The sequence below is a fragment of the Accipiter gentilis genome, chromosome 9, assembly GCF_929443795.1.
Source record: "Accipiter gentilis chromosome 9, bAccGen1.1, whole genome shotgun sequence".
NCBI classification, from domain to species: Eukaryota; Metazoa; Chordata; class Aves; order Accipitriformes; family Accipitridae; genus Astur; species Astur gentilis.
In genome coordinates, this window is record NC_064888.1 from 40,062,539 (window position 1) to 40,086,205 (window position 23,667).

Genomic DNA, 23,667 nt, shown 5'->3' on the forward strand with positions numbered 1-23,667 from the left:
CTGTGGTTTCTCCTTCTGCTTGTACTCTTGTGTTGTGCTTTCTTGTTCACCTTCCTCCCAAACCATATAGTTCAAAAGAACATGCACTTCTGTTGTGAAATTCCTTTACTTTGAGGCTAAAGAAAACAATACAAAAGAATAAAAGTTAGGTTTCCCAAGGAGTTATGGAAGATGATATGCCTCACAAGGTGAGAGGTGCCCCAATGCATAGTAGTCTGCTTGGTGACTGGAGGCTGCAGCATGGTGGAATTGCAGCCAAAATGTTATTTATTTCCTTTGGTGTCACACTGACTACCTTTTTTTAATAAAAGGGAAGGGCAGAAATAAAATATTTTCTAATTTAGGTGAATGGGAAGCACTGACTGATCCCAAAATTTCCTCCTGTGTTATTGGATTCATCAAGCTTTCCAGAAACACGCTGAATGTGTGATGCTCCCTGCTTACTTAGTACAGCCCATTTTTTTTCCCTGCTCTGTAATTGTGGCCAGATCCTCTTTATTGATTTGTTGTTATGTCACACAGGACATAAGGATGAGTATGAGATGACTCACAGACAGCAGTGAATTACAACGTAATAATTCCATCAGGAGGTTCTGGTGACATTATAAACAACAGGAGTGAAGTTTGGGTGGCTTGTAGTTCCCTAGAGCCTGGAGATGAAATTATGGCCCTGTAATTCAGTATGTGCTTGGGTTTTACTTTATTATAGAGTGGAGAGATGGAAAAGACCTAGTAGGCCATCTAATCTATCTCCTTCCCTGTGCAGGAGTGTTCCCTGCTCCACATTTATTAATGTTTTGTCCAGAGTAGTTTTCAGTGAGCCAAACAACTGGGCTTCTGTAAGTACACTAGGGACAGCGCTCACAGGCGAGTAGGTCTTGTGGGCAGGCAGCTTTTTCTGAGATTCATCGGGATACTTCCTTTTTAAACTGCATCTCCTTATTTCTAGTTTTATTCCAGGTAACAACCAAAATAACTGCTTGCCTTCCTGGATATTTTCTCCCTCCAATTACCTCCAGACTTGTTATCATTGCAGTAGTTGTCTCTTACTAAAACTGTGTTTAGTTCTCAGCAGCTTCCCTTGTGATTTGGTCCCTCTGCATGCTAACCCGCTGTGGTGCTCTTTTCTGTACTCCCTTCAGTTTGTCAATATCTTCCTAGTAACAAGATGGCTCAGCCTGAACATAATATCCCAGGTACAGCCATGGCAATTATTCAATCCATTCATCCAACCAACAAACCAAAAAAATCCATTTGAGACACAGAGTGACATTTGAAGAAGTGGCTGGAAAAAAAGAACAAAGCAAAAAACCCCAAAACACCGCAGAGCTCAGCCCTTGGATACTGTTTGTCTAATCAGAGGGATGGTTTGTGTTTCCTTTCTGCTTATGTCATAAATGATCGACACATAGAAGTTGGAGGGAGGAGGGGGTTTTGTTTTTTTTTATCCTTGTGGCCCCGTGTAGTGGCATTGCTTGCCCTTTTCCATAGGCAGGATGGCGCGGTTGTCCTCAGACACTGTTTTGCCCAGCTCACGGTCTGCTGAGACCGTGTCAGCCCCTGGCACCAAAGGAGTGTATCGTTACAGGGACGTGACAGCACACCGGAACTTCTGTCTCAAACTTTGCTCCAGGGAACAAAATTTGATATAAAGCATCACCAAGCTGGCAAAAATGGTTGCATAGGGTGAGCCTCGGTGAGTGGTTTCAATCGACTTCAAGAGGATTTGTTTTGGGGGTGGAAAAGCAGTGACAGTCCCCAGCAAAGACTACTATTTATTCACTCTCTGCTGTTTGCCAGATACTCATAGTGCTACTAGTGACTAACTTTATATTTTGACACAGATTTTTTTCTGTATAGTTTCTAGTGTTAAATGCCATCGATTTGTTGTAGTCGTATGTCTAGTCTGTAGGTGTAATTTTTTGTATTCAGAGATATCCGAGATGAAGGCAGTATGTGCCTAACCAAGGAGGAGCACAGTAGACACCTCCGCATAATGGCACCAGTCACTCCGTGCTTTGACTAGGCCAGGTTGGACGGGACTTTGAGCAACCTGGTCTAGTGGAAGGTGTCCCTGCCCATGGCAGGGGGACTGGAACCAGATGATCTTTAAGGTCCCTTCCAATCCAAACCATTCTATGATTCTACGATGATTGGAAAAAATAGTCCATGCTGCTGGAGTTAAAACCTGGATCATGATGCACATGCGTAGGAGGAACAAATTACAGCAAAGCAAACTACCTTAATTCTGACATATTTTCTTAACTTTTGAGTGCTTGACCTTGTGACTTTAATGTTCTTTTGAGAAGAATTTGTAGGTTATTTTAGTTCATCATACATAATATTAACTCACTATATGCAGTTCAGTGAGTTCCTTAGTAATGCACTGTATTACATTTTAATCTGCCTCCTGAATGAGCTATACTTCTCTGCATTTGTAATGACATGAAAAGGACTGGTTTTACTTGCCTTTACTTTTATAAAATGTTTGCCAATAATTTATTCCACCTGTGGAATGCATTTAATCCATACCATCATTAAACCATTTTAGATGAGCTGTGCCTTTGAAAACATACTACAATTTTCTTTCACCTGACTTTTAATGAAAAATACCTTTTTAATAAAGCTGTCTCACCACAGTAATTCTAGACAGTGGCAAATCTTAAATTTCTCAGGCTGCTTTAATCAATAAAGTTATCACCAGTAGTTTCCCTTGATAACTGCTTCTTACCGAGACCCTGACTTTGCCTTCTGCTGCCGAGATGTTTTCAACCTGCACTTAGAAAAGGAGGAACTCCCCAAAGTCCAATTTTCATTTTAACCTTTCCTCAATGGCCTAGAAATAACAGATTGCCGGTATTACTTTAATAGATTGGAAATTTAAACCTCTTAGAGGTAACCAGACCTATCTTACGATTCAGTAATATGACAAAGAATAACACATCTTAAAGGTTACTGAAATGCCTAATTCATGTGTTTTAAGGCAGCTGTAACAGTGGATGATTTTTACAGCTTTACAATAAAACCTAAATAATGTTAAGGTTCCGGTAGTTTTATATAATCATAAAAAGTTCTCTCTGTAGCAAATTGTCCTGCTTTAATGGGAGTTATGACAGGTCATACTGGAGTGCATAAACTACTGGTAGTTAACCAATTCCCATTTCTGCCACCTGCAAGTCTCAGGTGGGAGTTAGTGGCGCATGAGAGCAGCGGGAGGTCACCCCGAGAGTGCCATGTGCCGTGCTGGCATCCCCTCCCTGCTCACCGGCCACGACGGGGGAAGGTTTTCCGTGTCAGATAGAGTTAAGTGCCCAAGTGAAGCTTCAAGTCCTGCTGAAAGCTTATGGAAACCTGGCTGGCCCTGCAGCCTTTGGAAATCTCCCCTGGAGGTTTAATGTATTTCTTTGTTTCACCTGCCTTGTTGTACACTTTCTCCCAGATCAGAGGCCACATGTGACGCCCTTTGTGTGTTTGATGTTTGCACAGCCAGTAGTTCCGAGATAGAAACATAATTAACGATAATATGGGATCGTATAATATATCATATTAACAATAATATGGGCCAAGGAGAATAGGGAGAAAAGTAAATGCATCGTATTTCTTGTGTAAAGAAGTTTAATGCATTAATCAAGATTTTGTATGTAAGCTTTATTTCCTCTTGTCCCTGGCACATTTAGCTTGATTAAGGTTATTAAGCCTGTAGCAAAAATCTGTTTAGGCATAAATATGTTTGACTGTAGAAGCATTCATGGTGTTAAATATTCTGTTGAAGTTAGCACGCTTCCTTCTGTGCATCTCTCTGCATCTTCCGTAGGCTTTAGCCTCTGAAATATTGTACCTGAGCTTGTCCTAGTAAACACTGCATTGCAACACAAGCATGGCTAGGCAGTACAGAAATTGTTGTCTTTCTGCCTCATTCATTTCCTTACTCCATGATTCTTTTTCTGATAAAACATTTTTCTGTGATTTTAGTGAATATTAAAACTCTGTTTGCAGGCAAAAGACACACAAGGTTCTCACCTCTACCAGCATCTCTGAAAGCTTATTAGTGTTGGCTGCTTCTGTGGGTAAGAGGAGTCAGTCCCCACCTCCATTCAGCTCTGGGTCTGTGGCCCCGACAACACCAGTAGGATTGCTGACCGTGATGGTGATCTCTGTGCCACAGACATTTGTCCAGTGGGGATTATATTGTGCCTTCCCACCCCCATATTCGTGGAGGTCATGTTCATCTCCTCCGTTATCACTGCCCATCTGGGTTGAGTTTGATGGGGGCTCTTCAAGAGCAGTGGTTTCACTCTGCTTTGGCACACGTGTGCTTTATTTACTGCATGTGTACAACCACACACGCCATCTCTCACCAGCCATATGGTTTAAGAAAATATAAATGACTCCCATCTTAATTCTTTGATGATTTGTCTTAAAACCAGAGAGACTGACTCACTGCATTTTTGCCCTTCTTTTTAGTAAATATTTAGCCAATCTAAGAAAAGTAACTTCCGCAGAATTATTGAACAGATTAATGGTGCGATCCCTGTGTAAAATGTGAACACGAATGGGGATCTTTTAATTCTTGCTTTCAGTGGGTATGTGACCTTTCAGTTTTATATCTTTCTCTCTGTTCTTACCATATTGCAGTCAGAGAGGAAGTTAAACCCAGGTTTGACAGGTAGAGTTTTTTTATTTCCCTTGACAGTGCACCTTTTGACCTCTATCTTCTTGCCAATGATTTTTTAAATCCTAAATGATTTGGGAATAATTGCTCCTCCTTTAGTGATTATTGCCCTTCACCGATAGTAAATCTGTGAAATCCCCAGGGGCCGGAGTACATTTTTGTATGCGTATGCTACAAGCTGGCCCGGACAGGCATCGCTGCTCATCTGCAGCTGCACTTGCAGAGCTGCTGGGCATCTTGCAGGAAAACTTACCTGGATGGGGGAAAATACAGCCCTGGAGAACAAGCGAGTGCTTGCTGGGCTGTTCTGCTCTGCCCTTTCCTGTTTTCAGAGGAAATTCATTTTTAGGGTTTTGAGAACCCAGGACTGAAATTTGCTTTAATTCAGAAATCTCATCCTGAATGTCTGGGTTCAGGCTGAGCAAGGGTGTGCAGGTGGCAGAGGGCAGGTCTGCTCCTGGGGTCCCCCCTGCAGCTGTTCCCTGTCTGCCTTGGGGAGGCGTTGAAAGGAATTTTATAAGAAGAGGGGATTATAAACTATTAAAGCCAGTGGTTGAGAATGATTCAATATCTCAAAGCAGCCTGGGAGGAAATTGGTAATGGTAGTTGGCTGGGAGCAGTGTTGCCAGGTTCTTTGGAGCTCTGCAGGTTAACAGTGGGATTATTGTGTTTTCTTATCTGTGTATACATGCTTTATTTATTAATTACTTAAAATTAGCCCATCATTTTCTCCCCATTTCATACTGGATCGCTTGTTTGGAGGAGTGGTAAGGAAAGGTGAACTATCTACAAGGAAAGGCATCTTATTAAGATCGCACGCGTTTCCATGAGCAGAGCGGATAAGGTAAACGGTCCAATAATGAAGGGGTAGAAAAGACTGAGCCCTCCATCGTCTGGTGGCTTTGAAGCGGTTTGTGAGCAGAGAGCTGGAAAGGCAGAGCTACCTGTCCCAAAGCCTGCTGCTGCTCCTTCCCTGTGGGCATGTTCTCCCCAGCTCTGACCCTTTTGTCGCAAGTCCTTATGTCTTTCTGCTCCTTAAAGGAGCTCTCAAAGCCTAGCCACAGCGGTGATTCTTCTAGGCAGAATGAAGCACGGGTGGGCATGTTTAAACTGTTTCAAAATAAACTACTTCAGTGTGGTACCAGACAAATGAGCCTTGACTTGAGAGGGCATCCTATTACATCCCATCACCTGAGGGAAGATGATCATCCCTCACGTGAACAGTATTAAAAAACAACATGGAAGATAGACTGGGCTGGTAACTAGTCTATATAATCTTGCACACCGCACCTGATGTGTTACTTGAAAGAGGATTTAGTTTTTATCAGCTGAAGCTGTTCCAGATATACGTGTTGATAGCTCAGTTTGGTTTTTGAATGCTCTCGGAAAATCTTCTGTTCATTTGCAGCTTTAGGTATATCCTGAGATTTCCTTTACATGCTATGTAATAAGTGGGAGAATATTCTGTTTTAATTAGATTATTAATAAAAATAGCTCTGGAGCTTTAGTATTTTTAGACTTCTTCAATACGTGTGATTTAGTCCTGCCCAGCAGACTGCTTACAGAGTGGGAACCGAAGTGTGGGTGACGCAGAAGATGAACTGGCTCTTGTAGCGTTGCATGCTATGTAGAGAAGACATGCTTCCATGTGAAGGCAAAGGAAGAAGAGGATTTTATATTAGGCAGAACTGGTAACTGGAATGGCTCCTGCAACACAGACTTTCTGTATGGTTTTGACCTTAAAGCTGCAGCCAGCTGTATGAAAAGACTCAGCATTCCTGTAGATCGCTGCTTCTGGAGAAGCCGATCCCTGCTTCTGCTGTGTGCACCTCATTCCCATGACCTCTCTGATAAGGGCCTATTTATCAGTTGTCCACAGATGGAAAAATGCTGGGTTGGCTTTCTGTCCGTGCCCAGCAGAGTGTCCCTTGGTGCTGCTCTCAGTAACCCAGCCACCATGTAAGGCAATCCTGGTGCCCTTGCAAATACGCCTTAAACCTCCCAAGCCCACACGTGGGACAAGGACCTGTCGTGACAGGCCCTAGAAAAAGCTCAAACCGCACAAAATATAAGGGCAATTTCTTTAGTAAGAAAAGAAACACTTTGCATAGGGACTCCATGTATCTGATGTGCAGATGTGAAAATAATCAAAAGTACTTGGAAGGAATGGGAATTCAGGCAGGAAGTTCTAGAGTTGCAAGGTGCCACTTTTGGGAAAGCCTGGCAGTTATGTTTACGAAGCAGGAGGCTAAGTCAACAAGATGAAGAGCAAGTGGCTAAAGATGCAACTAATTAATGTATTTTAGATAAAATTCAACTTTGATGCAGAAGGTGCAAAAGCACACTTTAAAATTGGAAAGATAAACTAGATTACGTATTTTCAAAGCTGGTGTGTTTCTCCAGTATTAGGTGCTGCCTCTCTTCTCTTCAGAGTAATCCAGAATGCCTTTGTAAGGTTGAAAGCTGATTTTTTGCGTATTAATTGAAGATTACTGGTTTGTGTATATGCTGGGTTTTGTTGAAACTATAGAATGAGCCCCCCCCAACTAGTTTTAAATTTGAAGAATAAAATAAATGTAATAATTGTTAATGCAGGATGGTAATAAGCACTTGAAATTTTGAAGATGCAGTTGTTAATGAGAAAGACCCCTTGGTTGATAAGCTTCAATTTAACAAAGATCTTTATTTGTTAAAGATAGGAGCTCTGAAGTGAGCATGTATGCTACATGTTTTCATCAGACACAGCCAGAAGGTCTTTTCTCAGTTACATTTTTTTTTGGTAATCTACTCAATTGAGTTTATTGGTATTTGCATGTACTTAAGCTGACTGTAACGCAAACTGTGCAAGGCCTATACATATCATATCAAGTTGTGCAAAAATAATAAATTAGATTTTACAGTGATTTTCCAAATTTCTGAGCAGGGATTGGGACCAAGCTCTGCGAAGTTACACATCTCAGCAATCACAAGCTTAAGCTTTTGACTGGCTTTTAGAATACCAATTTTAAGGAAGTGCTTAAAAAGTTAAGCTTAATTTAAACGGCATAGAGCATAACATAAGTGCAGCAATAGGAACAGAATAGGACTAACAATAAAATTCAGCATTTTCTTTGAACTGTGCCAAATCACTTTGATTTTTGTGATTGATTACAAATTGGAGAGATGTGTACTGCACTAGTACATTGCTCGACGAGCTATAGCATGAATTACATTCAAGGTAGGATGACTTTTAATCAATACGATGACAATATTATCTTGTTTAATTTGTCTGATGGTAGTATTAAACATCAAATCAAGCTGTTTGTTATGTCAAAGGAGTGTGACGTATGGCGGAAATAAAATTCACCTGACGCCAGTTTTTCTGTATTTCATTGCTTTGACAGGCCATCATGATTGGAGATGATATTGTGAATGATGTAGGAGGTGCCCAGCGGTGCGGTATGAGAGCTCTGCAAGTGCGGACAGGGAAGTACAGGTCAGTGGACGCTCTACGCCCTGCGCTCCATGGGGGCAATCATGGAAAGAGGGGAAGTAACTGTAGGTAATGAGTTTTGTATTTACCTTTCTGCCAAATGGCACTGCACTCTGATTTCCTTACAACACATTAATTTCTGAAAGAAAAGGAGTTACAGTTTGGAACCTGGTACACATTCAGAGCGAATGCACAAGACCAGATTTTTTCCATGCCTTTCCCAGATCTTTTTCCGTTGGTGGCACAAATTTGCTGTCAGGATACACTTGCATTTGTTGTCTGAACAAACACCTCCTTGTACAGCAGTTAGGCTTGGGTGGATGACGACATTTTCATTTGCAAAACACAATTTTGGAAAACACAATTTTGGAAAACACTGTGTGTATGAAAGTGGCAGGAAGGGGAAGACGTGTTGTCTTTCATCTTTTAAAGAAATATTTTCTGTTAAATTACTGCTATCATTTTTTCATCACAGTACATAGAACTGGTGCGTTTCTTGGGTTTTGCTTATTTTTTTTGCTGCTGCGTGAAAGTGTTGTACACTTGATATAAGACGTGTCTGAAACTTCTAGCAGGGTTAAGATTATAAAATTAGACTGACGACTCCGTGATCTCCGTGGGTCATATCTCACAGCTTTATGAAGGACTCCATATGTCTGCTATTTCCTCCAGACATGTATTCAGCACTGAGATGTCTGAAATGCAAGAGCTGTTTCTCTACTTGTTTTACCGGAGAGCAGGCTTCTGCAGGCTCACTCTTGTCTTTCAAATGACCCCTCAAGTCCTTCTCCAGGCAGGTGTCTCCATGATCCTGTGCTTTCATTGACCCAAGAGCTACCTCCCTGCAGCTGCTGATAGGAGACCTGAGTGGAGTTATAAACAGGGCATGGTCCAGGGTTGACTGGTAGAAAATGAAGCCATCATGTGATGCTCAGGCCAGGTTGGGTTTGAGGTCAGCTCAGGGTGACTCTCCAAATGCAGTGCAGACATCAGTCCCTACATTTAAAGTTTGGATTCCATAACACTCAAAATCTCCTCTTAACCATAACCATGCCTCTTCGTAGTATGACCATCTGTCATTTGACATAGTTTATATTTTTACAGTTTTTCTTGCTTATCAAATACTGAGACTGTAAAAGAAGGATCCACTTTGGGAGGGATGCAGCAAGTGAGAATGGTTCTTGCCATAAACTATCTGAAAAGTTATTTTGTTAGTTTTCTAGTCAATCTGTTTCGCAATTTTCCTTTTAGTTTGTGTAAGGTGAGAAAGTAATACCCAGTGCCTTAATTCTAATGGACCAGTAAGTGATGGTTTCTGAGAAAAAAAAGACAAGTGTATTGTATTTTGTGTATTTTTGCATCTCTAAGGTAGTACACCTCAAAATCAGTTATCTATCAGAATAAAGCTCAAAAAATCCAAAAGATTAAAAAAGTAAGTATATAGTTCATACTGTTGGGATTATTTGTCTGTAATCTGTCTAATCCCATTAATTTCCTAAAGGAGAAAATGAGGATTCAACGATTGATTTTACCCTGATATTAACGGGATCACTTTGTGAATCCACATTTCATTGTCACACAGATACAGGTGTCAGTGAAGGAGGTACCTTTGCTACTGACAAGTATGTCCTGTGACGTACTTTGCCCATCATAAAATATGCCACAGGTGATGCTGCATCCAAACTGTTCAGGCAACTGACATAAACTGTATATACACACACATAAATATGTATAATCCTATGCTGGGAAAACATTTTCTTGTATCAAGTTTGAGTCATGATTTCACAGCTGAAAGGGAGTCATCAGCTGTTCTAGATAGGGGAAAAAAGATTGTTTTCCATTGTTACATTTCCTGTTTTGATGCATGGTTGCTGTTGTCTGAAATCACGTACTATTGTATGGCAGTGAAATACAGATGAGTGTCTTTCTAAATTGAGCATGTGATGCCAGTCCTGTTGTTAGCAATTGCGAACAAAATGACATAGCTCTTGTTTGCCAAGAGAGGTCAGAGATGTATATATTTTTAAGAGTGACTGATTTAGTATACATGGAAAATCAAAACACATGGTGAGTATTGAGAGAGATGGAAAAAAACAAGTGCATGAAAGCTGATGGGCAAGATAAATAAAAAAGAACAGAAAATGTAATTATTTTACGGTGGGTTTAGTTTAAAGTCTTATATATAAGGATAGGCGTAGGTCCTCTCTTTCACTTGTATAGTAGTCCTTGCTGACACAGAGCTGTGTGCTACACCCAAGTACCTCTGGATGGCACCGTTAGTACATTCACTTCAGTATTAGCCACAGCTTCAGAACCTCCCCAGAATCTAAGGCTGTTTCTGCAAAAGTGTAAAGCACAAAGGCATCAGGGTTTTGCTGTAGCTGCTGAGTGTTGGCGTGGTGGGATTTCCACAGATCTCAGTTATGAGAGTCTTGCAGCTCAGGACATAAGTGATCACCCCAGCTGAGTTGTCTCTGTGTTTCTACAGCTGTGAGTATTTTTTTCCATTTCCACCACCACAGTGGTGCCTCACTTCAGCAAAACGGAAGCAGAGCTGATTCGAGAATAAAATAAAAAATAACAGAGGAACTATCCCGAGGAATTGTTGCAGGTGCATTTCACAGCATACTGCTGGATACATGGAAATTACATTATTTGCACAAGTTATCCCAGTGAAGGCATTTTGCATGATGTTCGGGAGGTCCAGGGGATTCTGTTGTACCCCTCCATCCTCACCTAAACGCTGTCCCCGACTGGCAGACATTGTCACCTCCGGTGCACGAATGTGCATCGGGGCAGCTCTCCTTATTTCAGGGGTCAATGCAGTTCACGTGAACATCTTTGAGATCTGTTGCCCACCAAAAGGTAACGCACCGTAGCAGAGAAGACGACATGTGAACCAAGGCTTGCTCGACTGTATTTTATTGTATTTCGAAGGGACTACAGCGATCACACGCAGATCGCAGGCTGCAGAGCAACTCGGTGCATCTTACTTGCTTTAATAAGCCAGAAGAAAAAGTCCCCTTTGGCCCTGAAAGCCTTTCGTGGAAAGAATGGGTTGAGCTGCTGCTGTGCAGAGGTCTCAGCCGTAGATAGGGGTGGACGGGTTTTCCGCGGGGCGGGCAGCCTCCAGCCGGGTGCAGGAAGCTGACTTCAGCCTGCAGCGTTGCAGGAGCCTTTCTCCGTGGTGGTGTTTGTGCCGTGTTGCTCAGTGACGGTGGTGACGGGTGCCAGCTCCCTGCTGAACTGAGGAACTGGTTTTGTGAATGTGGGGTGGTGGGGGTGGTTGGCTCGGCAGGCGAGTCGAAGTCCGGAGGAGGAGCGGAAGGGGTACGCGGGGAGAGCCGGCGTAGCCCGGGGGCTGCCTTCCTGCCTGGGCTCCTGCCCTCCTGGCCTCTGCAAGGTCTTCTTCAGTGTTGGCTGCTCCCAGGGTGAGATTCAAAGTGTGGATTACGGTGCTGCGAAAACATTTAGTTTTACACCACCTTGAATGGAGGTCCTGAAAGCTAGCTCCTTTGTCTTGCTTCTTTTGGATCTTTAAAGTTTAATAAAATTTGTGCAGCCAATTTCCTTTAGTATGACAAGCTTTGCATGTTACTTACTCCTGCATCTATAGTTATCTTCTCCTCTAAAGCACTTAATCCTCCGGTAGGGCTTAGTCTTAGGTGTTGAGCTCTTTCTCAGTAGCCAAACCAGGCATGGCATAGATTAGTCTATGAAATGCAGTAAATTCTAGCTGCGACATGGCGTAAAATTTCTGTTGGTGCAAGTCTGGGCAACAGTGGGAAGGCTTAGGGATAAGATGGTGTTTTGAGTTGACCTCAGCCAACATGGTTCTCTGACATGGGGAGAGTAGTTGGCCAAGTATAGCCTTTTCAGGTGTAAAATCCAAATGCAAAGGGTCAGTCCGGTCTTCAGGTTTGTCCACTCTCAGTTTGTTCCATCTACAGGACAGATGAGGTCATTGCTGCAGACTCTCGTGTGCTGAGAGAAGAAGCTGGTGTTAGGTTTTTCAGCATTGGGAAATCTGACGCTAATTACAAAGTTTCTGTGCACACCTGCATGGAGGCCCTTCATAGCCAACATCTCTCCCATCTGGGGAAGAACATGTGCTTGTGTCTTCCCGCACAGCGTATGTGCTAATTTCACTTGCAGCTAATTGGCCTTGACATCAAACCAATAATTTCCACAATAACTATTGATTCTGCAATGCTGCGTAATATCCTCGTTCCTCTTTGTAGCGTGCAAGTTAGAGCAGAGAAAGATTACTTTGAGGCTTTTCCAACTGTTTCCCTGTAAAATCGGAAACAGCTTTCAGGTGCGTCAATGCGTCAAATTGCAGGTGGTTCTTGGCAGGGTGGAAGAATTACTTATCTCTTTCTCCTTGTTGTTATTTACAGGTCTGGATTTGTAAGTAAAGAACTTTACATCGCTGGCGTACGGTGGTAGCCAGGAATATTCATGGCAGTGGTACCCACTGCCCCTGCTCACCCGTGGGCTCCAAAATGGTTTCAGAGTCTGGCAGTATGGGTTCATCCCCTCCCAGTGCCCACATGAGGTTTTCTTCATTTGATTCGGGATTTATCTCACGGCCACGGCTGATACTGCAACATACCTGAGCTGCCTCATTACACACATAAGGGATACCCCAGGGATGGAGGATGAAAGGATCGAGGCCCGTGAGAGCTATCACCTCTCTCCAGCTCTGCCACTGTTCTCCAGGAGAACTGGGTCAAGTTACTTCATGTTGCTCTTCTTCAGTTTCCCCACTTTATAATTATCCTCTGAGAATAATTATCCTGACTTTCTTAAGAAAGTGGCTTGTGATCTGTTCCTCTTATCAGATGGAAGAAAACATACAGAATTTGTACAGATTTGTAGGAAATCAGCTTGCCAGAAGAAAAATCCAGACATGATCAAGACAAAAGTTGTAACAGAGGAAAAGTCTTTTAGGCTGCCATTGTCAGCTGATTAAGGGTTGAGAAAAACAGGGTGGGTCATTACAATAACCTCCTAAGTGAAGTTATAAAATTATTCTTAAAAAAAAGATTTCCACCCATAGATAAATTCACAGCTGTCACTGTATTAGTAAATGAAAGCTCATGACACCTTTTGCAAAGAAATAGTCACATCTTACTGCTCTGCAGAGAAGCAGCATCCCTCCACCCTCGCTTGCTCACTGCATTACTAACCACAGCCAAGATGAACAATTTTATTAGTTTGTTCACATCTCCTGGGTCTTGATGGAGCATACCAGAAGTGCGTAATGAGAACGAACAGACAGAGGCACTCCCTTTGTGCTGAAACAGAACCAGAGGCGTTTTGATGGCCTCACACTCCTAATAATTAAGTCTGTTTCAAGTATTAAATGGAAAGACTTCCAACCCATATTTACACTGTAAAAAGTTGTATTATAATTCATGTTAGTTAACGTCTTAAGCAATGTTTATGAAAACCTAGTGTCAGCAAGTCATTTTTCGTTTTATCAGGATAGCTGATTGCAGTCAATCCTAAGGCATAGTCCTATTGACCATTTATTGCACATTCAAATCACAGCTTGCTCTGTCCACGTGAGGATCTTCACATGTGTTTATCAATTTCTTGACCACGATTTTGTTACTGTAAGCTTTGTAGAGGAAGTTCAGAGTAAATACTGCAGTGCCTCAGCATATGCATACTCATCTGATGACAGCCTTAAATTTTCCCAGTACATTCAAGTGTCCAGACACAGAAATTACAGTTTTAGTATCTGAGGCTTTAGGAATGAGTGGCCTATGAGAAGGTTTAAGTTCTTGCTACTGTAGTATGGTGTTATTATCTAGATATCCAATTTTCAGCATAGCATATAGCCAATCACAGTGCAAAATAACAAATTGCATTGGAAATACTTCATTGTTGAATTACGAGTGGTGAACTTGGGAAGCAGAAGATTTTACCCTCTGGAAAAAAAAATAAAAAAATCATCTTTTGTATATGTTGAGTATTTCTGTTTCCTTAACTGAACATAGCCAAGTGTTTACTTTCCAGTAAAGTTACTGTTTGATATTAGAAATACCAGTTGGTTCCTTTCAACTGAACTATTCTAGTCTAGTCTATTCCAAATGCAGATTATACCTAAGCTAAAACACACCTGAAAAGAGCAAGGCGGAACAGAAAGTTCTGCTACATTGTAGCTAATGTGTAATTCAATTATCTTTGGTCTAAAAGAGAAATGGGAGTTTGGGGGGTTTTTTTATTAGCAGGTTAATTTATTCGTTGGTACCATAATAAAACTCAAGGAAGCAGAGCGTGCTCAGGATGTAGCCATGCTAGGTGTTGTATGTATGCTCATGTGCTGTTCTGAAAAAATTAGTCTGAATATCAGAAAAGAGATCAGTCTGTGATGAGAGTAGGGGCAAGGATACATAAGGGAGGAATGTATCAGGTCAGTGAGGAAATGCGATATTACACAGCAGTCTTGCCAGCTCTGCTTTCTACCTGTCTAATGACTGACTTTTCCTTAGCAGTCCTACTCTAATCAGCTGTTACATCTCAAACTCTTATGAAAGGAAGCGATTAGCATTTTGCAAATCAAGATGGTAGTGACCACATCGGCCTGTGCTGCAGTTTTGCTTCCCCTCTTGCTTCACATCCACACAACGCATGCAGTAGCAGAGACAGCTGCCTTAAAGGTTTCTATTTCTCCTCTTCTGAAGTTGATAAATAAAGGCCTGAAAGAGAAGGAGGCGGTACCAGCATCTGCTACTAGAAGCAAGAGGCAGTGGGACCTGGGAGGGCACGTGGCTCGGGTGGGCTTGATGTATGGGGCTAAACCACTCCCAGACCCTCTCAGAAAAGCATCCAAAGATAATGGCCACTTTGCTTTCATTCTCTTTTGCTCTGGTGCCTCCATGTCTTGGTAGCACACGCTCTGTCAGCCTGGGCTGGCAGCTATCCTCTACCCAACGTGGCCATGTACGCTTACGCATCTGTGTGAGTAACACCAGAGCCCTTGGCAGCTGCTTGTCTAATGCATTTGCGCTTCTTTCCTTCCCGCAGATACATAATTCATGAGCTGAGGTGGTGGCGGCAGGACTGCCTGAAAGGAGGCAGCTCGGGGACTTTCCAAGGTTTCTATAGAGTGTGTTCACCCCTGCACAGCACCCACTGTCCCTGCAGACACCCGTGGCCTCCCCCAAGCTGCCGTCTGAGGGGACCCCCAGCCTCCCTCCCTGTTATGAGCAGTCTACGAGACAGGACAGGGAGCAGGTCCGTGCTTATTTTTATCTTTAGGGGCCTTTTCTCAGCACCAGCGTAAGGCTGCAGTAGAAAAATTCCACAGCGAAGCAGTCCTGGGAGCTGGCCGAGCGCAGCAGTGTTTCTCAACACTTGTCACTTGCAGAATGCTGAGCTGTATTAGCTTGTTCAACATTTGACAGCAATGATGAATACCATACCAATTGCTAACTACTTTATTTCCGTAAAAATGCTAATGAGCATGTTGAAATGTGCTGCAGAAATGGCAGAGCTGGGACAGCTGCACAATTGTGGTTTCACTAGAGATTTCTTTTTTTAAAAACACAGGTTCCTCTTCTCTGCATTTTTTTTTCCCCTAGTTAAATGTCATCCCAGCTCACTTGGTGTGTGGAGTCCTCTCAGCGAGCAGCACAGGGAGCGTGGCAGAAGTGGAGACTGCTCTGATTGATAAAACCAAAGCCGGGCGTTGTTTTCAAAGGTAGAGAGAAGCAAACAAGAGAGAGGCAGGCCAAGTCAGCTGCTGATGTAACTCCCTTGGAGCAAATGGTTCAGTATCTGAAATTTAATCTGGCTTGGGCTCTTGCTCGCAGTGTAAACATGCTTGGGAGCTGCGGTGCCGGAGCAGTACCTTGTGCCGGCACCCTGCAAGCACAAAACAACCGAGTATTCATGCTTCAACACTGTTCTGTGTGGCCAGCAGATGCTGGAGGGTCACCTCCAGCACTTATCTAGTGACATTCGGTTTTTCCTCCAAGAATGGGTTTAACCAACAAACCCGGAGTGGCTGCCTAGTCCCCAGTGTTTTCTGCTCTTAAGATGCAGAGCAGGGCCTTAGGTTTGTATCGCCGTCTGCTTGGGCACGCAGCCGTACAGTTGTAGGGTGAGCCGGGTGCTCAGAGGTGGGGTGTGCTCAGAGGACCGCCAGCCGTTGCGGCTGGTCCCAGAGCCATGCTGGGGTCCCTGCTGTAGTCGTGTGGCTTTTCCAGCAGCTGCAGGGGTGACAGAGATGGGTGTTTGTTGAGGTGCACGGGAGAGGGGCTGCCAGCCTGCTCAGGCCAAGGGAGCAGCCACAAGACACGGGGACTGCTGCCCTTCCAGCTGCTTCTGCTGGGCGCGGGCTGGTGGCTGGTTTTCATCCCCTTCGGGAGGCGTGATGAGACTTGCCCGGTGTTAAAAATAAAGTACCCGGCAGTGCCAGCTTTAGGTCTTCTGCAAGTGCTGGGAAACTGATGGCTCAATACGTGAGTGCTCATGTACTGAAGCAGGAGTAAGAGCGTAATGTGAGAAAAGGGGTTTGGGTGAAGAGGAGTGCTCCCCTGCCGCCGCCAGTGCTGGGCAGCGCTCTTCTCTGGGGATGAAGACGGCTTGCAGCTGGCGCTGGGACGTGACTCACGTTCACACTTTGCCCTGAAACGATTACGATTCTTACTTGCCTGTGGTTTTCAGTCATTGTCAACACCGTATACGGTTACACCTCAGCCCTGCGCGCTCACAGGTTGCCGAAAGATGAGCTCATTCAGCACGCGGGGCCGGTGCTGTTGCATGGGGTCTGTGTCCTGTGTCGAGTCTTTAAACTCGAGCCGTCGACCTCCCTAAAAACAGTGGTGGGCCTCGGGGCCATGGGGAGCAGGGCTGGGGAGCCCTGGCTGGTCACCAGCTGCAGCCGCTGTGCACGCTGTCGCTCTTCGTATCAACCTGCAGCTCATCTCAAAAGCTTTTTCCTTTTCTTCTGAACTCCCCTCTGACCGAGTCTAAAATGGCCCCGCATGATCAGCTGGGTCTAATTCTCTTCTAAATGCTGCTCCCGGTCCATAGGCCCATTCCCGTGTGAATATAATTTCTGTGGCACATCATGGGCTCGCTGCGGTCATTCTGGAGCGTGATCTTGGCCGTGTTTCTTGCATGTTACTTATGCCAGCGTATGCTTTTATTTCACAGCTCCGGTTGCTTTTCCGTTCCCAGTCGTGCTCTGAGTGCCTTCTGAGGTGTGCGGGGAGGAGAGGGTGTCAGGTTTGCCCTTCCAGCTTCCACTCACTCCCAACCCATGGTAACCGCTGTCAGTCTACACGTGAGCAGAGTTACGCAGTCTGTCCCTAGGTGGAAAGCTTGGCCGTGCAATGCATGTCACTGTAGCGTTGCTGCGCTCCTGCAGAAAGAAGGGCTGTGAGACATCCTGCCCTGTTTCTGACAGCAGCAGAGCAAACACCCGAGCTCGTCCCCCAGGTTGCCTTTGCAGAGAGAGCTGGGCACCTGTAGGTCTAAGTCCTCTTGTCCTAAAGCAGGTCAGGTGGATTATGTGCCAGAAGCATCTGTTGCTCTGCATGGCCTGTAAGGACAGCTCGCTGGGGCGCGGGTGGCTAGATGTGCTTTGGGAAGCCTCCTCTGCCCCCTGCCCAGGCTGGGCTTGGTTAGGACCAGCTCTACCCACAGCAACACATCACTCGCTTAAATGACCGAGGCACAAAATAGGCATTGGCTGATCAGTGTGTTGCGAGTAGGGAATTAATGCAAAGAGTTATTTCGTCGTGAACGAGAATTTGGGGACGAGTGGGGAGGCACGGCCGGGTGATGGAGTTAGCAGAGCTGGGTGTTAGCTCACAGGCTGTGGGCTGCACAATACCCTGTGCTTTGCGTGCTGCAGCCTCTGGGCCCTTCTTCCTCGTCCCCCTCCCCATCCCCTGGGACGCTGCCAGTTCCCAGTTTGTACTGGAGGGAACGTGTTTCTCACCATGCAAATTTCCAGCGGGCTACATGGGGGAGGACGCAGCCAGCAGTGCTCCGCAGTGCCAGATCGAATTCAGACCCTGGTTTTGGATGTACAGTTGCAGTTTGTGGAGGGTGGGAGGGAGCTTGAAGTGGTTTTCATCTTGGCGTGAACTGCTGGAGCACCGTGCCGAGCAAAGCAGCTGCCGCCTGCCTTTAAAAGGGGCTCCTGTGCTGCAGAGCCCCTTCACCTGCCACAAAGCCAAGCTTTGTTCAAACCTCAGCAGGCGTTTGCAGCTGAATAACATGAACTGTTCAGCTCGGCTGTTGGCTGCATGACACTGAAATAAGGCCTAAAAATAGGAGGATGTCTGACCCTGAAGTGAAGGATTTTCACTCGTAACCCAGCCTGGCGCCCGCCCAGGCTGACATCATCTGGAGGGGAAGTTGGAAAAGCTTCCAAAGACACAGCTTTCCACACAGGAGTGCTAAATGTGTGTGTCAACGGATAATCAGGCAGCACGTTCGCTGTGGCCGTGAATTAGGGGAAGGAGGGAATGGGGAAGAAAAGACCTGAAGACAGAGGAGAAGGATTGGCACTGCATGTTGGGAAAGAGGTTTGGGAGCGTTGTCTGTGTATAACTCGAGGGGAGATGATAGGAGCAAAAAAGGTCCCATTCAGGCAGAGCCTGTCCCATAAATATGACAGTTTTGTTTCCTTTTAGGTGTGCTAAAAGCTACAGTCAAAGTTCTGACCATCAGCCCACCCAGTGATATCTGGTGATATTAGTCACGGTTGTGGTTTGAGTCTGCGTGATTTAGATTTGCAAATGCATGGATGCTGCTCATGGTGGCCATGGAAGCATCCCAGATGGCCAGGTACTGAATGACCTCCCCTGGTTTCAGCTCTCTGATACTTGAAAGCAGTTTTGCCCACGCTAACCTTCAGAGATTTGATCCAAGTCTGTGCTCGAGTAGCATGGATGACCTTGCTGTTGTTCTAAATCCAAATTGCTTGAACCCAGTTCCTCGTATTTCTGTGCTAAGCTTCTTTGTCTTCTTTAAAAATGATAGTGTGTAAAAAATGCAGTAGGCAGTTTTCCTCTGAAACTTGACATCCTTTTGTCTCTGGATGCTGCCAGGCGACTCCTGTGCTCATCCTCTAACGAGGACACCTTTACCTTGGTGTTGATGAGTGCACGCTGGAATTCGTAGCTCTTTTCAGATGGTGAGAGCTAAGTGTGATATTTAGACAGGGTGTCTCCATTATCTATTTTCTTTCTGCCTTTTAAATTCTCATTACATATTTATAATGCTGTTATAGCAAACATGCCTAAAGCACAACCGTGGGCAGTGTTTGGTCTTTGAGTCCCAAATGAAGCTGAAAAAACTGCTGTTGCTATGTAAACACTATGTCAAGAGCTGATTTCATGCATACTGCTGGGCATTTTTAGCCAACAATGATAGTGAAAAGAGGAGAAGAGTTTTACCATATCAATGTCTAATCTAATATGAAACCAATTGATTTGGTTGGAGACTGAGAAGAGTGTTTGGGCATGCCAGCCCTTCTTGGGGTTTTCATGCTCTTAGATCATCACAGCAGTGAAACTCTTCCTACAGACAAGCAGCTTTATAGACATCTGCCACAGCAACAGGCACAGACGAGCCGCTTTTCACTTCATCAGCCTTTGGGTAGGATTTGTGTGACTAAGCATGAGGATATTTCTGGTTGTCTGCTGGGAAATGACCAGGCTGCGGTCACAAAGGTGTTTCATTGGCATCGACTGAGCCCATGGAAGGCAGGGTCAGTAATTGACTTCCCGTACTAGGGTTAAGTATTTGGCCCAGAGGGGGCTTGGACAGTTTTCCCACGTTTTACCCGTTTTTTATGTGAAAGCTTGCAGCCTTTGTGACTGAGAGATGGATCTCTATTTGCAACTAGACTGTGAAACTTCTTAGCTTTTGATTCCTGATACTTTTTATTAAGTACAGCCTAACCGTGTGAAAGGCAGTGACCTAAACCTAAACAGCTGGAATAAATCTCATGTACACCAGCGGTGAATGCCAGTCCTGCTGTAGGTCAGCTCTTCCATTACAGACCCGTCGTTTCGCGCAGCATTAATGGAGCTGACATAAATGAAAGCGAGGCACACACTAGAAGAGCTGGCTTTTATTCTTGCAGACGGAGCTCTTTATTTTTCCTTGCCGGTTGAGATGTTCTAGCAAACACTCGACTTCCTTGTCATCTTTAAACTATGTAGAGAGGTGGGGAGTTGGCTTTTACCAAAGCAAATGGATTTTGCTTTGAAAAGTCCCTTCCTGCAGTTTTTGGCATGACTGATCACCCTTCTCTCAACAGTCCCTGAGCTGCACGATACAGTAGTTTTGCACAAAGCTGTATTTTTATGCACGTAAGTTTTTAAAGCTGCATCTCTTTGAAAACACGTCCCTAGCGGGCTCAGAGGCTGTGAGACGTGGCCAGAGGCGCTGGCGGACACACAGTGATGACCAGCGCTGCTGCACGTAGCACAGGTTGTCAAATAACATTCAGATAAAAATACTACCTGTTAAAAGACCGTTACAGCATGAATTCAACGATATTGTACATTTGCTCTGAGAAGCAATCCTTAATGAAGTGCTCACATCCCCCTCCCCGTCCCGAATCCTCATCTCCCCATTGCACAGAGCAGACACAGCCTTGAAAGTGCCGGGACTTACAGAGCAACTTCTTCCCCTCACCAGTCACTGGTTTCCGCATGGCTTTTTCTATTGTGTCTTTCTGGCAGTTAAATACAAGCATTAATGCATTTATTTCTGGAGCAGAGCTTTGAGATCCTGCCTTAACTGTGCATGCAGGGACGAGAGAGGCAGAGAGGTTAAAACTAACGCTGGCCAAAGGGTCAATTGCTCGCATGCTTAGTTTGAAAGTACTTGAGCATTACATGTAAACATATGTTGGAAACGCCGTTTGCGGCCGCCGCGGGGGCATCTGTGTGGGCTCAGCCCTTCTGCAGATGGGCTCCCAGCTGGCCCCGGGCAGGCGCTCAGAAAATCACAGTGCCCAGAGGAAAGCTTGGGCATCACGGAGGAACGGCACGGCTGGGCAGAGGGAAAATACGCTCCTCCGCAGGGCGGCATTGACCTCTTTCATCTCAAAAGCATCTCTGTCTCCCTTCATCAGGCGTTAGAGGTGCCGGTCTCCTTTGGGCTGGCTCACACAGGCTCTGCTGAGGTTGCTCTTCCCTCTGTCCTGGTTCCTGTTAGTGGTTAGTGGAGTGAAAGGACAGGTTTTGGCTGAGGACTCGGGCCAACTCCTATCCGTACAAAGCGGGTACAAAGACCTCAGCTGAAAGGAAAAAAAAAAAACCTGTCTGCATTTAAATCAGCCTAATTAAAGTGGCTTTTTCCAGGAGCTGGCAGGCAGGCTGCAGTTGCCTGCCCAAAGTGATTTGTGCAATTACCGCCTTTTGTGTTTGGTGGGGTTTTTTCTTACTGCGCTCGTTTATGGGACATTGCTCAGGGAAGAACACCTATGTGTAATATGTTATTTTAAGTTTAGAAATAGGGGGCTGTATTCTCACCTGACATAAGGAGTGGAGTAAATCGGCAGAGCTCTGCTGATTTACACCTGCTGGTACTCTGGCCCACTGGGTGCCTGGAAATAGCTTAGCAAGTGTAAAAGAAAAAAATGGTTTCTCCATCCATCTGGAACACATTGCATACATCAGGGGAAGGAGAGGCATTTGTGAGAGCGAACGCTTCATTTATCAGTGTATGAGCTATTGAAAAGACTGGATGTAGCCTGGATAATTGTAACCAAGATCAGTCTTCTTGGAATGGAGAAGTAACGACAATCCTAATTTTACCAAATCCTCTGAAATTTACTGTCTATTTATTTAACACCCTGGGCCCTTTCCTGTGGCAGAGGATCGGATAGATTTATGAAGGTGCAGTTTGGTAATCTAAATACTTATACTTACGAGTTCATCTGCATGGCCCGTGGGCTGCTCTGGTTATTTTCACTGTCACTGCTTGGAGGCCGTGGGAACCGGGAATGCAGATGGAAGCACAGGGAGGCACAGACCAAAAATCAGCTGGAGTCAGTCGAAACACTCTTCTTCCACTTGCTTTGCAGGCGAGAAGTACCTGGCCTTTGGAGGCAGCTTTAGCTGTCGGTGCTGTTGGGAAGGGAAAGGAACAAAGCTCCTTCCATCTCCTCTTCAGGAGCCGCATATTTTTTTTCTTTCCAGCATTATCTGTGTATTTTTTCCTGCTTGTAAAGAGAGGCAATATGTATTCAGAAATTCCCCGTGCAGGGAAGGTCCTAGTAGCGAGTCTATGTTTGAATTGGAGAGCTGACTGCAGTTTCTCTTTGACAAGCCATGGCTATCATCTATCCATCCTAGAGCCTTATCGAAACTGAAAACCTCTGTTAGAAGCAGGAATAGCAGCACAAGAAGGAAAATCCCTTTGGGACAATACAGGCTTTGTTAAAAAAGAGAGGTTATCCAGATTCTGACAAAACGGAGGCAGGCAAAGGAGCAGAGCTATGGGCCTGGAAGTCCTTTTGCTACCGTCATTTAATATTAGAGGAAAATGCCTGGACTGGGGTTTAATAATTGTTGCTGGTCTTTTTTGTAGCGAGTTTGTAATTACAAGGCCTGTCTGCATTTGTGGGTTTATGAGCTGTGCTGCCTTTTGGCTGAATATTTACTCTTTTCTTACCATGAAAGTAAGTGTCTTTTTCAGTCCAGCATGCCTTGCAGGAGTTGAAACACATAGCCTTGATTTCCCCTTCAATTCTAAAGCACTGTGGGATTGTAGAGTTGCTATAAGCACACACAAAACCCCAAACAACAAACCTTGAAAGATGAAAATAATGGTACAAAGAAGACAGAAGGAAAATTTTCTTTGACTCCTTCCGAGTCAGGGTTTTAGTCTAAGGGGTTTGGTAGCACTGTAAGCCTTTGTGCTTCAAGACACAAGCCAAGTTCTCACTAATAAAATTCAAAAGGCAATTTTCCTTCAGGGCACAAATTCTAATATAAAATCGCCTACATTTTCCTAAACCACTGTCAGAAACTGGCCACTGTTGAAAGTGGAATACACAATTAGATCAGTCTGCCTGTCTGAACTGGTGTGGTGGCTCTCGCATGCTTCGCCTTCCTCTATGAACACGCAGGAGGGGTGTGTTGTCACCGGTACTGCTGCTTCGTCACTGGGAGGGCTACAAGCTTCAGATGGGTTGGGTGATCAGGGAAGCAGGAGGGGAAGAGGGTTTGAACATTTTTTTGGGGGTGTATCGGGGAATCCTCAGTGCCCTGGTTGCCAAAGCAGTATCTTTGCAGTCCCATGCTCCCAGCTCCCATGCTGCCATCCCCACCTGCCCCTTACCTTGGTGGCTGACTCACATTTTTGCATACACGCAAGTCCTGAAGAGTTCGGGTGAAGTGTTGAATGGTGTGGGATTGGTGGTTTATTAGGGAACATCAGTGCTTTTTAGCCTGGGAGCTGCAAAACGGTTGGCCTAAGCGAAACAAAGGAAGAAATCTTCGCATGTGCTTGAGAAAATGGTGGGACAGCA

At 44.7% G+C, this 23,667-nt stretch overlaps 1 protein-coding gene across 1 annotated transcript in view; it reads left to right on the top strand.

Annotated features, from left to right (window-relative positions):
- Nucleotides 1-23,667, top strand: part of LHPP (phospholysine phosphohistidine inorganic pyrophosphate phosphatase) — an 89,623-nt gene that overhangs the window by 20,568 nt on the left and 45,388 nt on the right. The window contains exon 6 of the mRNA XM_049809966.1: nucleotides 8,056-8,147. Within this exon, the coding sequence (XP_049665923.1) occupies nucleotides 8,056-8,147 (92 nt within the window). The remainder of the gene's footprint in view (nucleotides 1-8,055; nucleotides 8,148-23,667) is intronic.